The sequence below is a fragment of the Strigops habroptila genome, chromosome 2, assembly GCF_004027225.2.
Source record: "Strigops habroptila isolate Jane chromosome 2, bStrHab1.2.pri, whole genome shotgun sequence".
In the NCBI taxonomy this organism is placed as follows: domain Eukaryota; kingdom Metazoa; phylum Chordata; class Aves; order Psittaciformes; family Psittacidae; genus Strigops; species Strigops habroptila.
Genome location: NC_044278.2, coordinates 28,735,622 through 28,751,395, shown reverse-complemented (window position 1 = coordinate 28,751,395; position 15,774 = coordinate 28,735,622). Strand labels below are relative to the sequence as shown.

At 40.9% G+C, this 15,774-nt stretch overlaps 1 protein-coding gene across 2 annotated transcripts; it reads right to left on the bottom strand.

Annotated features, from left to right (window-relative positions):
- Positions 1-514: 514 nt before the first annotated feature.
- Positions 515-15,456, bottom strand: IL10RB (interleukin 10 receptor subunit beta). Of its 2 annotated transcripts, none has more exons than XM_030476250.1 (7): positions 14,787-15,456; positions 12,219-12,342; positions 10,120-10,289; positions 7,784-7,947; positions 5,790-5,940; positions 4,133-4,290; positions 515-1,880 (listed from the first exon to the last, which is right to left on the bottom strand). In XM_030476250.1, exons 1-7 carry the CDS (start codon positions 14,863-14,865, stop codon positions 1,695-1,697), a joined length of 1,032 nt encoding a protein of 343 aa, XP_030332110.1. In that variant the 5' UTR covers positions 14,866-15,456; the 3' UTR covers positions 515-1,694. The 2 variants fall into 2 exon arrangements, with proteins under 2 accessions (XP_030332110.1, XP_030332111.1); XM_030476251.1 differs by lacking the exon at positions 14,787-15,456 and adding an exon at positions 14,442-14,744.
- Positions 15,457-15,774: the final 318 nt, after the last annotated feature.

Genomic DNA, 15,774 nt, shown 5'->3' with positions numbered 1-15,774 from the left:
CAGCTGATTGATTTCAGCCACGTTTGATAGACAGCAGCTTCCTGCTCTTCCATGAAAATCAGCCACTGGATAGATGAAAGCAGCTCTACTAAAAGAATGAGGAAAAGGCAGGGAAATCTCAACCCTCTTCTTGCCTGACAGCAGCTGGCCAGCCAACTAGCACATGCATTGGCCACACGAGCTATGCTATGTGCTTTTTGTCCTCTGAAAGCCCAAAAAACCCCACCAAAACCATTACATAGAAGAAGCTGCTACTGTGGTAGAAGGAGAGGGGACACACAGGGAACTGAATTTTTACAGTGGAGAGGCATACGAGACACAGGACATTGGCCATCATTAGGATCAGCACTCACAGAGCAGCTTTGGTGAGAGGTGAAGAAAAGCACCAATGAAATAAATGCCTTAAAGAAAAACCAAAGTGAAAATCCCTCCTCATTTTTTACATATTCCACATTAAACCAGAATATGATGAAAATCAAAAAGTGCAGAAAAAATGTGGCAGATTACAAAGTGGTAATTGATTCTACAGTGGTACAAAGAGTCGATGCCTGTTTTCCTCATAATTTCTCCTGCAGTGGTTCCCAAGAAGTGTGTATTAATGCATTAACAAACCTCAAATACATAGCCAAAAATGTTGCAATTCTGACGCAACATTATGCTTTACACACAACTTCACTCGTTAGTTCTGCTGACAGAATTCTATTTTTCACTCTCCTTTGATGTAATAATACACACAAAAAGACTCATGTCATAAAATTAGCACACAGTGCAAGGGACACACTTTATGCCCCAGTGTCAGCGTGGATATAACCTTCACATGCCAGCGAGATTGTATTGTGTAATATGGGCATCATGTCAACCTGGATTTACTTTTGTTTTTAATCAAGACTACATATCAGTAGATAGATAAATAAAATGAACCTACCTTTTAACTCCCACTTTAGCTGCAAAGTTTTCCACTGGACTCTGGATTAGGCAGCCAAAATTTAATTAGCCATAGAAACTGTGGGGCACAGGCTCAGGGGAGCGAGCAATACCTGAGCATGGAGGTTATCAGACAGTCTACTGGTGCATTCCCATTATCCTTAGCAATGAGGTATGAGTAACACCTTGCACTGCAAAACACATTGAGTATTTGTGTTTGGTTTGTTCATACCAAGTTCATATCATCATAATAACTTTACAATTTTGCATCAGGTAAAAAAATATTCAATAGAAAGATCATGCCACTAGGAATATTCTTAAGAAATACACACAATTTCTCATTACAAAAAATAAATCAGATCAGGTCCTACTTTACAAAATAAGATTTTCTTTTACAAACCTTATACAAGATACCAGTTTTATTAGCTTTTGCAATAAATAGTTCATCAAAGTTAAATTAACTAGTATTATATATAATTGCTCTTTAAATTAATGTCATGACACAGTGTTAGGTATTGCTACAACTTAACAATGAGCCACTACAAACAGTGGCAAAAATTAGGTATTGATTCCTCATTTATAGTCAAGTTTCTTGTACTTTAAAAAATAATATAATTCTGTCAAAAGTCTGTGTACACATCTTCGTGTATGAATTTTTACTGTCTTAAGAACGTAGCAATAAGAAGGTAAATTCAACAGCCCATTTGCTTTTCTTTAGGTCTGAGTGAAGTATGAGGAGTGCATTCAGGCCTTTTCTGAAGCTGATACTATTATGACTCAGAATATTCTTGTTCAGAGTCCTGAAGGTGCTCTGGTGTCTTGCTGGCTTCATTCCCAGCCTCATCACTGTGACTTTTGGATTCTTCTGAAATGACAGTTAGCTTGTCATAAAAAAGGTGCTCTTCTTGTGGGACTGGAGAAAAAATCTGCGAACCAATGGAAGGCTTGTTCAAGAACTGTGAAGGGAAGAGGAAATGAGAATTAGACTGCACCAGCCATACCATCCTGTTTGCTTAGAAATATGTTTTACATTGTTTTCCACACATCAATTGCTTTTCTCAATCCTAAGAAATCCCAGAGGGGCAACAACGTAGTAACTTCCCTGCTCACTTTAACATCCTGTGCAAGGCTTGGAAGCAAGTCAGAAGTGCCTTTATTTGCAAGAAAATAGCCTAGGTGTTAGTGATTTCTTTGGAATATAAACTTTCTTAAAAAAATAAAATACCTAAGTTTTGTTTGGAAACAAAAAACCTAAAAATGGTGATTTGACTGTGGGTGAAGGAGTTCACAGAGAGATTTGTCAAACAGCTCCAAGAGATGTGAACTGTTCCTGCCATCTCAGAGAGCTGTCTGTGCAGACATCAAATGGTGATGCTTTAAATGTCAACATAAACCATAACCATTTTGTTAAAAAAAGGAGAGGGAGGGAAATTTGTGAGGCTACGCAGTTCAGTGAGAAAGATGACTTAATTTTAGTACCAGAAAATCACAACTTCCTCCCACTCCCTATTCTGCTGGTAAGATGGAACCTCAAGAATCAACATGGACTTCACAGGATGTCATGACTGTATTTTCAATGTCAACAAGAATAGCACACCTACTCAACATCATAACAACATGTTAACCACTCCTTCTGGCAGCTGAAATGGCAGTTCATTTTAATGGTAGTGGCTGGAGGAGTACAACTGCGTTTTGTTCCTGTGACTTGACCCCTGTCTATCACTTTAGTGCATTTTATATAAGAAACAAGATGCTCTGCTCACTGTAGTTACAAACAAACAAACACCCACAAAAAAACCACAAAAACCCCCTAAGACCCCAACAACCTAATGCTACTCTTAGACCTTTTTCTAGCAAACTGTGATTTGAAATGTTCTGTCAGCGACCTGCAATCTCCAATGTTCATGTAGTGAAACCACTGACTTCGATAAATATAATTTTAGGTAAGCATGACTGACTTTGATTACTTTGATTAACGATTATAACCCACTAGCACAAAATGAAAATTCTCCCTTTCTTGTGAGAAGCCTGTGAGCAAAATGAAATCTGACCACATCCTGTATTGATCGGAGCAATGCTACCTTCCCAGCAGCTGAGCTGCGGGTTCTACATTGAGCGCTGAGCATGTGCTCAACGTAAAGCGCAAGATGATTGCTAAGTCAGCTGCAAAGCCTTCGTCTGATGAACTCTAAGTAAGCCAAAATGAAGGACCAGAGTAACTGCAGGAAATTCAGCAGAGTTGCTAACTGTGGTGTATGTCACACTATAGCCTTGTTTCTTGGAGGAGATTCTGATACAGCCTTTTTATGTTGCTATATGGGTAACAAGGGTCAGTGGTATTCCCCAGTACTAAAGCCTAACATTCACTCTCTTATTTTATTTTGAACTTTCAGACTTCACTACATGCTTCACTTAATGAAGTTAAAACTCATTATTGTATTTGTGAAAGAACTTTGTTTCAAACATTCAATTTTAAGTCTCAAATAAAATGGGGAGACATATTTCAATTGTTTACAATCTAACAAGAGGAACTGAAGGTTAATACCTGTTATTCTCTCACTTTAAAATGAAAGAAAACATCTTGTTTCTAAGCCATAGAAAGCTTCATATTGCAAATTATGCAGTTACTTTAGGAATAAAAGCCTATGCCAGGTTTTTTAATTGTTTGGCTTTAAATATTTGGGACCATTCTGTGCAGAACAGTGCGAGATGACAGTATTTTAGAGTTTATTATACACCAGTATACTTCAAAAAGAAGTCTAATATCACTGCTTCTTACTATGTCTATGCAGTGCCACAGAAATTAAATATGCAAAATAACATACACGCAAAATTTATGACCTTATAACTTCAGAAATTAAATATTAAATGAACTAACTTCCACTACCTTTCTCACGCAGAAAAGTACTTTCCTTTGTCAGCTTTTTCCAAAGTTCACAACTTCATCATTTACACTTATTTGAATGGCTTTTTATGTCTGGCAGAAGAATGAGTTTGACAAAAGTATATAATAACAGATAACCAGCATTGCTCCTTCTAGTCTAAAACCCCCTCAGAACAGTCTGCACTTTACAGATGGCTCACAATCAGGTGCAAATGAAAGAAGGTGAAATAAAAGAAGCTCTTAAGGTTTTGGCACATAGAGCTTTGAAAAACAACCGCTTCTGCCGAAAAGGCCAATTTTAATTGAGTTAGGTAGAAAACAAACCTCTTTCAAGTGTTGTGGGAAAATATACGAAGGACAAAAAACATGTTTGGTGAGTCGATACAGGTACAAAAAGAAAAAGAAACAAACAGGAACAGATATCGCAACGACCAACATTGATCCTATAAGAATGGTCACAACTATCCACACAGGAGTTACACCTGCAAGACAAGAAAAAAATAAAACAAAACAAACTTAAAACTGTGATTATTAACTTCTGGATACATTCTTTTGTATCACCTTCTTTATGGAATTAAAACCAAAACAAAACAAAAGCCAACCAACAAAAAAAAAAAAACCAAACCACCAAACACCAACCCCCCCCCCAAACCAAACCAAACTATTACAAGATTGTAACTGCAAACATAAGTCTTTGTTTCCAGATGTAAAATAGCTCTTCAATTTTTAGCCTGAATAGGCTGAGTTGAAGTCCTCAATATAACCTTACAAGCCAGCATATTTACACATTTATGGTTACACATACAGGTGATTCTACATGCAAGACTAGGCAAATGATTAAAGGAAAAAAGACCAACAGAACCACCCATAAGGCAATATCATGTAAAAATGGCAGCAAAATAAAGACAGCAAGGGAAAAATTACTATAAAATTCAAAACTGCTTAGCCATTAAAAAAAATGTCATGCTTGGGGATTTCACAACAGCCAATGGAAATGAAGATGTATCCATACATCACTGTATATATGTTTTAAACCAACTGATGCTTGCTAAGCACTGGTCTAGCTATGAACTAACAAGCAACACCACCACCAAAACCAACGTGCAATTCAGCTGCAGTGCATGCAGGTAATATACATGTAGGAGATATATGTGAGGAAACATTTTATAAGAAAAAAAACTTATGAGAAACAGCTTAGCCCAGCAGCTCCCCCAGAGAGCTTCCTTCTTGTATCTCTGCCTCTGATTTTTCACACGTTATATGAGGGCGTGTTAGCTGAAATACTGACTTTTTCAGAGGCATAATGTGTATCATCCATTCTTTAACTAGGGACATGAAGTTCCCTGCTAAGACAACAGAGTCAGACCACGTGGTGGTTAATTGCTGGACTCCACAGTCAGCAGCCTAGGTGGCATGGCTGGAGAGTGCTTTTCTTACATAACTACCTTCAAAATGAGAAGGAAAGTATCTAAACAAAATATTTATTCAATATTACTGATTAAAAACTGCTCTGTTTCACTGAGAAAGAGCATCATGGCCTAGCCTCATGACAGACACTGGCATTGTCATCACAGGTGAAGCATACTGCTACACAGAGTCCAATTCCTCTCTCAGTGACAAATACACAGAACAAAGGCTTTCATAGGATAAAAAATACAGCTGATGGTAAAAGAAATTCAGACTCAGTGTGATCAGTGAAGAGCATATGCTCCGTTTAACTCTGATTTGCAGAGTAGGAGGAACACAGAGGGCTCTGAAGTAAAGCATCATGACATCGGTGCCATATTGCTTGTAGTTTTCACTTTGTTTCCAGTTCCTGCACTCCAAAGGTACATACGTATTAACCACCAAACTATACTGAAGTAACAAACACATCCATTTTTGGAAGTTTTATATGTTACACCAATATTCATTCTGAATGGCTTTACACATTTCCCAGTTCCCTACAGTGTGTGTCCCGTTGTGATGCACCAGGTATTACCGTTGTGGGTTGTCTGCTCACAAAGCACTTCACTCAGTTCCCCTGTTTTGTTCCACTCAGGGATAACTGCTTGCACTTGAATACAATATATCATCCATGGCTCCAACTGAGATAGTATTTCAGTGTTATGTTTAGTATCTACGTGAGTTACCTAATAACAGAGAATACAAAAAAATTGAAAAGAGTGAGTCCAGTGGTCTGGCTAAGTAATTACAATTACATTTAGAATCACAGAATCATAGAATGGGTTGGGTTAGAAGCGACCTTAAAGATCATCTAGTTCCAACCCCCCTGCCATGGGCAGAGACACCTTCCACTAGGCCAGATTGCTCAAAGCCCCATCCAACCAGGCCTTGAATACCACCAGGGATGGGGCAGCCACAACTTTTCTGTGCAACTTGTGCCACCCTCATAGTAAAGAATTTATTCCTAATGTCTAATCTAAATCTCACCTTTTTCAGTTTAAAGCCATTCCCCCTCATCCTATCACAATGTGCCCTTGTAAAAAGTCCCTCTCTAGATTTCTTGTAGGCCCCTTTTTAGGTACTGGAAGGCTGCTATAACGTTTCCCCAGAGCCTTCTCTTCTCAAGGCTGAACAATCCCATCTCTCTTCACCTGTCTTCGTAGGAGAGGTGCTCCAGCCCTCTGATCATCTTTTAGTAGGACGTCTCATAATTTAGTAGGACAAATCCTAGCAGTTGTAGCTGCAAGGCTTTTAAAGGCAGAATGAGATGCCCTGCCTATGTCAAATAATCGATAACTCTATTTGGATTTTAGCTGTGGTTACTGTGAGACCATTCACATCACTGACTTTGTGGCTGCTATTAGGTGACTGCCAGCAGATGCAACTTGCTGGTTAGAGGCATGACTGGTTATGTCCATGTAACTATAGGGTTCCTGCAGAGCATAGGAATCCCCACTGGATACCCATTATGCAGCAACAGGTTCTTTCTCAGGGATGAGGAGACTGTGTAGCTGGGTTTTAACATTATAAGCAAGGATCCACTTTGAAAAACAACCTATGAAGTTAAACAGTCTATTTCTTCTGCTTCTTTGAGCCCTATGAAATTTCCCAGACTTCTGCTCTGAAGTGTTATAAGCACAGATTCTACCTGAACCTCTCGCTTTCTCTGTGTATTTGCCTAAGTTTGCATCCCATATGCAGAAATACCTCAATTTCTTGTAGTCTGGTTTTTGGGAAATGATGATCCCTCATTTTCTGGAATTGAATGCCTAAGAATTTTTCCAGGATAACAAATACAGATCACAATTATATGTAGTGGAGTCCTATTATATGAAAATTGTACTGATGTACAAAGCACTAATTATACTGTAACTGGTATCTTCCAGTAAAGGGCTTCCTTTTTTCCTGTAATAGAACCTATGACCCTATAATTAATATATTATTTACGATCTTTCTCCATGCATTCTGTGGGGAGCTGAGTAACACATCTGTCTATGGAAGAGGCTGTCCATGAGAGGAAGGAAGCAAATTACAACTTACGGAAATTGAAGAGGTGAAGGTGACCACAGTTAACATAAGGCCTCATCCATGGTGGTATTCAAAGCTCAAAGTCCCATGAAGAGCACAAATACTTGAATGACATGAGATTTGAATCTAAGTCAGCTTATTAGCTATGATCACAGACACTGCTGACATTACAGCTTCTAAGTTTACCCTTGCTTGTATGTATGAAATACAGAGATTTGGTAAGGAAGACTGCATTGCAGGTAAACACACCACTGAACTGAGAGAATAAACTCTCATAATGTAGCAGTTAGTTCTAATTATGGAAAGAGCAAATTATATCAATGCTACCATTTAACTACACAGCTATCTGCCATTTGCTCTGAATAGCAGTTGCAGTGACTAGACTTTCTTACATTAATTAGTAGACAAACATTTTTACTTCAGTACTGTTAGCTTTCAGAACTTCATCAGTTTGGTACTTTACCAAGAAAAGCATGAATCAAAACCATGGAGTCACAATACCCCAGAAGCAGTGCTGCCTTTCTTCCAGTACAGTATCCTGTAATTCCATGAACCGTAATACTGCTTCAGAGGCCAGTTGTCACGTTCAGCAAAAGGGCCTATGAAATCCACATGCAGGGACCCAGACTCTGACTTCACTTTTACATCAGGTGGCCCAATGATGGCTACGTATTAGAACGGTGGAAGAGAAGAAAGAACAGAATTCAGTTTCATGTTGTTTTCAGTTTGATGTTTTTATACAAACCATGACAAGTCACACTTTAAAGAAATTTAACAGAAAAAAGTAATTTCCTGTTATGGATCAGGCATAAATAAATCCTTTTCTTATAGAATTGCTCTTGAAAGGGATTTGTTTTTGCCGTTAGGTAACAGATGCTACTGCAGACTACATTTCCCATAGAATAAATTAACTCAGTTCCCTTTTGCCAGCTGTGTGACTCCTGGGAAAGGAAGGACTATTTCTATAGGTTATTACTCACTTCTCCTTCTCGGCCAAGCTGTTGCAACATCTGTCTTTTCCGAGTAGACCTCTAGTGAAGTGTTTTAATGTTTCTTTCATTGTGATAATTTTGAAAAACTGAAACATTTGAATTATTTCTGCATTTCTTGTACTCCTTAGACTGAATATTATATTCTTGCCATTTGTAAATGGCTTTTCCTTATTACATTTTTGTGCCACTTCCTAAATTATTTCAGGAGCACCTTAGTTAACTATGTTGTGTTAGCAATGAGCACTCCATTAGTGTCTCCTATAATTCCAGCAAAAAAACCTCTGCTCTGGCTACCTCACCAAAGTTCTGCTTGGCTACAGTCACACTATGAAGTGTCTAAGAAAGGAAGAGCTCGATATGCAGACAATTTTGCATTCCTTTAGAAATACATGCTTCTATAATTAAAAATAATAATAAACCCCCCCCAAACAAACTGCTCGCTGAACCACACATTCATGCAATGCTCATGAATGTGTTGTTGAACTTACAAAAAATAATGTGAGGAGGGTCTGGGTGACTCTGCTTTTCTTAGGCTATTCTGATAATACAGAGTGGAATTTATTAAAAAAAGCACTAATAGAAACAGTAACACAGAAAAGAATATCAGACATTTTTATCATGATACCCTGCTCAGATCAGCTATGGTGACATTAAAAATACTCATGTCCTCCTCAGAAATTTGGCCAGTTGGCCAGTACTCCCAGGTAGTTCTTTCCAGGTAGTTTTATACCTAGAGTTTCCCATTCGGGAATAAGCTGCCTTTCCAAAGCCAAGCCTGCTCTGAAGGCCACACATTCTTTCAACTATATGTCAAACTACAACTCTGTTAATGATTTACAAGTTTGCTCTCTACTCTGAAAGTCCATCCATACTTTTTGTATTACATCTTCTTTTGGCTCATACTTGCAACATTGATGTTGCTGTTTTTCAGTGCTTCTGTTATAGGCACATTAAATTATATCAACATTACACTTTTGGAGAGGTAATAAAAGCATCTTGAAAAACAAGGCTGTAAACTGTAAAATTACATTCTGAAATCCAAGGAACATAATGATGAAATTCAAGCAAATGGAGGCAGAACAGGAAAAGAAAAAAAATTTAAAAGTTATTTCTCAAAAATGAGATAGAAGCTTTGCGAATGGTTTTGTATTAACAGCTGTGAGGAGAAAAAGAGCCTTGGGTAACATTAACTACATAATCTAAAATAATTTGATTTTTGCTTATGAGTGGAGTAAGAATGTACAAAACAAAAGACTTTACTTCCTCTGATTCCCAAGCTCAGGTGACAGCAACATGATTAACATCTCTGTTGTACACGCTAATGCAAGGCAATGTCTAAATCACCTCTCATGAAAGACCATCGAGCTTCACTAAAAGAATGGCAATATTGTGCAATGAAGATTTCTTAACTAAAAATCAATCTTTGTGACTTTTTTAATAAAAAAATAAAATAAAGCTTTTTGCCTGGCATAGAAACGAAAAAGAAAGCAATTGAACTTATTGAGATATACAGGATATCTGAATCCTTGAAGAAAAGCTCTCCCTGACTGAAAAATATAAATGACCCTTGTTTTAAGGGAAAGACATACATTTTTGAAAATCTCCTCAACAGAGGTTTCAAGTACCAATACTAACATCTAGCTATAATAGTGAACCTACAATGCCTTCTGACAGCAACTTCTGCCTTCAAAAAATGAAAATGTTACAACTGAGGTTTTATTGTTCAATATAATTAAATCTAAAAACGACCTGCATGCTATAGGTTTTCTTATGGAGTCAAACTGCAAAGGTGCATTAATAGCATACAATATGGTGAGTTTTTCTGAAGATTAAAAAAATGCTTACTGTCATCCATTGGCTTAAATCTGACGGTCATCCAGTCTGAATGGTCATTTTCTGACTCCGCTCGGACCTGTAACATGTAGTCTCCATACACAGACAGAGAAGAGACATCACACTCTGTGACTCTCAGATTTGTGCTCACATTTTCATATGTGTCTCCGGGTAAATTGATGCTGTATGGAAGAGAAACAACACGTCTATGACATTTAAATTATATGTGACTATATGTATTTCCTCTCAATTAACTGGAAAAGTGGCATATCTGTTTGTTATACAGTTATCACTCACAAACAAGAAAAATTAGATCCAGTGTATAAGAAACATCATTACTAGCGTGTACACGCACACTGAGCATTTTATATGCATCTATAAAGCCATGATAGAGATTAAAATTATGATTCAGTAAATAGGTGTCCTTTTATTGACATTGGTTACAAAACTTCATTCAACAGACAGTAGTTATCAGACAAGTCTGCAAATATTAAGACAATATCGCTATGCATGGCTTTGCTGTCTAACTTGGACTTTGTTCAGAACTGTCTTTAAGATACGCGTATAAGGAAAAGCCAGAGAAAATTTTAGATATGCATATAAGGAACAGCCAGAGAAAACAGAGCCTGAAAACTCATTGCAACCATTCAATATATGATACTATTTCTGGTTTGCATCAAAAGCTTATGTAGGAATGTAGTGATCAACAGGTATTTGCTACCAGAACCCAGAAAAATCTTCTTTCAACTAAGACGGCCCATACCCTCTGTTTGGGGGTTTCTCCTCAGGAGGCACCTGCCTGTGGGTGCCATCATCTCCACTTTACATCCTATCTTGGCTTTTACCTTGTCTTGGCCAAATAATTCAACCTTCAGCAGGAACACAAGACCTCTGTCCCACCACAAGGTTTCCTTGCCAAGCACAGAGGCAGGTAGGGAGCCCACCGCTGGGCTGGGGAAGTGGGCACCTTCCTCGGTACAGCTGCACAGGCCACTTTTCCGAACAGAAAAGACCAACTCGGAATGACAGAGTGCCAAAACCAAACCAAAGCTAAATCAACCCACCAAAACCAGTAAAAGGAGACCTCAGAAAATGTGCCCCAAGTTTAAGGCACTGAATGGTCGAGCCACCAGCCTGCAGTTCTTCAAGCATTTCCACTAAGGGTGCAGGCAAGCTGGCTGCATTGGTGGCAGAGAACAAACTGCTGCTGGAGTGAAAGGTCAGATAAGGTCCTAAACACTCTGTAGGACTAAGTCTCTTGAATCACAGGTAACAGTTCCATGGTAGAGAAAAAAACGACACAGACAGCTACTAACAGCCAACGTTAAAATGTGTTTCTGGTTCCAAAAAAAGTACGTACAAAGCTGCCTTTGATGCTGGGTTTGCAGTAGGAAGATCGAAGCTTACCCCAGAAGAAACTATGTGAATATCTGTCAAGGTTTAGAAGAACTATCTTGTTTTGGGTAGATAATGATTGAATGAACAAAGGCCAAAGAGCCTCAGAGGAGGAGAGTAACATCCTCAGACCAAGGACATATATCTCATTAGCGAAAAATTGGCAACGAAACTAACTTTTGAGGCATGCTGAAGGGAACTGCCTTCATTATAATACTAAAAATCACCCCCCCTTAAGATAAGAGACCCTTGCCCACACAGACCTTTACTCACGAACACATGTAGTGAAAGAAATCTATACTGTGCCTTTAAACAGAGACAGAGAATCTAACAGCCAATGATTGTAGGTTACTGACCAATCACTGTAACTGGGAGTGTACTACCTTGGAACTTCTGTGTCTAAACGTAATGAAGAAGCCTCATTGGGTGTGCTTGATTTGTGGAAATGCACCATCGAGCACCCTGACAGAATAAACAATGTCTCCTCTCTAAACAGACTTAGACCGTGTTTTGAGAGTTCTCTTTCAAACACATAACACCTTGGATGTAAAATGTGTAGAAAATGTCTCTGCCCTGTTATTTAGCTTAGAAGATAAACCTCTTACCAGCTAAAAGAAAGGGACAGCTACTGATCTTCCTATAAAAAAAAGGAAACAAATTACAAACACATGCAGCGGTAAAACATGAAGTAAAGAAAGCAAACTCCCCAGACTTACCTCTTAGATTGAACAGTGTAACTTATATTCCCTTTGTAAAACCTAGGTGCATCCCACTGTAAAATGCTACGAAGATTAACTGAAGTTATCCTTGCGTTTTGGGGTTTTGGCACTATTCCAGATACTGTGGGAGCAATCAAAACCAAATAAACATTTTAGCATGTGTTCCTCCAGGTACTTCTCAATCATCCAAAACTTAAATACAGCCTCCTTTCTCTATCCTGTCTCAGAAACTTTTTTAAAACAGACTTCAATGTAATTAAGTTTAATCCTGATGCCTATCCTTCCTTCTGAGCTTGTGCAACAAAAACAAGTTAGCCAGCATCAATGATTTCCAGTAAGTACAGTCTTTATGATATCATCATTTATTATGCATGACTAACTTGCTACTGCCTAAGACTCAGGGCCCATAAAGCTACATGCATGAACTCTCACTGAGATTGTCAAAATCAGTTGTTTTTACTAGAACTATGGAAATAACATGGGTGTGGGGATTGATGTGGTTTTTTTTTTGTTTGTTTGTTTGGTTTTTTTTAAGAGGAACATGAACAGTCTTTATACATAGACCTGGGTATAAGACTGAAATAATTAAAAAACCCCATCCATCATAAGCATATTTGTGTCATCACTGCATGGATTAGCATTGCCATTTTAAATGCTTAACACATGGTGTTACTAAGCCACCCTTTTGAAAAACAGAGAGAAACACAAACTACCTTGGAAGGCAAGAGAGCTATTAAATACACCGTGTATCATTAATTGGCTCTCTTCACAAATGGCAGGAACACAATTGTATTGCTTTTTCAAAACCGAATAAAGCAAACCCTAAGGTAGTATTGATGAACAGTCCATTACTATTATAATTATTTTAAAATAGTTGTTGGTATTGAAACTAAAATCAAAAGGATTTTGGCCCATTCTTGCAAATGCAAAGAAACCCTGTCAGATCAGATTAGTGCTTAAATGTTACAGGAATAAAACCTAATGACATGAGTTCTAAGATAAATAACTTGTATTTCTATAGTTGATGCATAAATACATGAAATTAATGTTGCTTACCCACCTTTAGCAGACAAGTGTTTTAAATCTAAACCCTGCTTAAATAAAAACTACTTCACAGACTCAATTCCTACAATGTTCCCCTTGCACCCAACAAATCAACTTGAATGCACTTCACACCATAAAAGCAGAAGTCGCCTGCTCCCCTGCACCCCAATCTTCTTCAGATGCCATCCCTGTACATATATACCCTCGCCCATACCGGCCTCGGGCACTCTCCTTCAGAGATCTCAGCCCGAGCACACACTGTGCCCCTCCGCAGGCACCTCCAGCCTCCTGCTCCCACACCTCCTGCCTTCAAGACCCCAGGTGTGCAGGACGGTAAGGAAGATGGGTGCAGGGAACAACGGATTGCAAAGCCTCAGCGTGAACAGCACAGCTGAAATAAAATCTGGCTAGTAGAAGGCATATGATTTTTCCTGTCCCGCACGATGTGGCCCTTGCTATGAAGAACCCTTGCTAGGGCGCTGCCTGAGTTTTGAAGAAGCTCCCTCCAAAGCTTTGAGGTGGGATGGTAAATCCCCAGTAAAAAGCGTGATGCCTTGGAAGGTTCGCTTCCCAGATGGCGTTTCCTACTTGAAAAGCCTCCAGCTCAAGTTTTTACTCAGCACTGTGGACCCAAAGAGATGAGAAAGTACTTCTGTGGGTTTGCGCTTTGTAAGCGGGAGGTCTGTACGCTGTTCATAGCACACCTCAGTCTCAGACACGGCCTGTCTTAGAAACGCGTGGCCGGCCCCGTTGAGAGCCCTCGGTGGCCGCTGCCGGAGCAGCCCAGCTCGTACCGGCCGCGCAGGCACCGCTGCTCCCGCGACACGCTCGCTGTGCCCGCAGGAGCGCGGTTTCTCTTCCACACACGCGTTTCACCACCGGGGCTTGCACAAGCGTCCAAACAAGGGACAATTCCAGTTTCTCTGCACAGATACAGCCTTTGAGCGGTGGGGAAAGCCCGTGGGCAGCGGGAGCTGGGTGCCCGCCGGCGCCTCGGCACCCTCCGCGCTGCCGCCGGCCCCGGGGCTCTCCGGCCAGCGCGGCCCGGAGAAAGAAGCCGGCCGCTTCTAGCGACCCCCGCCGCCGCCTCCCCCCTGCTCCCCGCGGGAGGACGGTCCCTCTCCCGGGCGGTCCGCCACCCCCCGCTGCCCCCCGCCAGGCCCGGGGCGGACTCACCGCAGAGCAGGAGGCAGCTGCAGAGGGCGGACCGGAGGGCGGCGGCCATGGCGGCTCCCGGCGCGGGGCTCCCTCAGCAGCGGGGCTGCCGGCGCCGCCGCGCCATAGCACCGGGCGCTGCCGTCGCCGTCGGGGAGCGGGGCCGCCCCGAAACCCTTCCGCCTTCCCGTTGCAGGGCGGGGCGGTGTGCGGCTCCGCGGCCGCCCCCAGCTGCGGGGCTCAACCCTCCGCCAGCGGGGCTGATCGCCTCCGAGCGACAGCGGATACGGCCCGCACCGCGGCCGGCTCACCACAGCGGTTCCGAAGCCTCGCCAGCAGAAGCACACCCAGGTCCTGAAACCTTACCAGCGGGCTGATCGGCGCTGTGCTTTAACCCATCTCGGCGATGCTGGCTGCTCGGGTACTTACGATCGCTAAAGAGCATCTTCAGGCGGGCAGCGGGGAAGGCAGGAGGTGGGAGTTCGGAGCAAAGTGGATAAATAGATAAATGACATATAAAGAGAGGCCAGACGATGCATAGCGTCAAACCTGATCTTGAGTGCAATTCCCGCTGCAGGCAATACAAATGGTACCTGAGGAAAGGTTTGTCTTCTGACTTCAGGATCTGGCCCGCATCAGATGCCAAAAACTAGTACTTCTACCAGAACACTTAGCATCCCTGATCAAAACCAGCATAAACTTGGGGGAAAGAGGGAGCATTTTTATTACTCCCAGAGTAAAAAAGGTTGTTTCTCAAGTGATTACTGTCACCGACTGAAAATGCCAGTTCTTTGTGAGGGTTTAATAGACTTCTTTCCAGCCCATCTGTCACCTCGTGTCATTAAATGGGACCGCACACAGTGCCACAGCCTCCACTTACGTGTGAGCAATTCCCCTGCCCCTACCACCACGGAAATGTGCGCACCAACTGCACGCAGTGGCGCAGGGTGAGTGTGAGTGCAAGTTTCATCTACTAATGTTACAGATGTGTAAATCTGCAAACAATTAGCTAGTCAAGATCCAAGGTGCCAGGTACTTACACTCGCTTCGTTCCAAACTAAGTAGGTGAAGCAGCAGAATATATTCCAGCACCTCTGAAACTGCTCTCAGTGATCCTGACCAAAAGAATGACTGACTTCTGTGGTTAGTAAACTGTGGCAAGAAAACTAGTACCTAACCAGGTCATCACCAGGTGAGAAAAGCTGGGGTTTTTTTTCTAGCGATGTGATACCTAAAAGCAAGAGGAGTAAATTCTGAGCAGGCTAACTCATGCAGCATGTAGGAGCCACAGTAAAAATCCAGACAGGGATATGAAAAATTTTCTTTTTATGAAGCACAAATGTTAAACGGTACA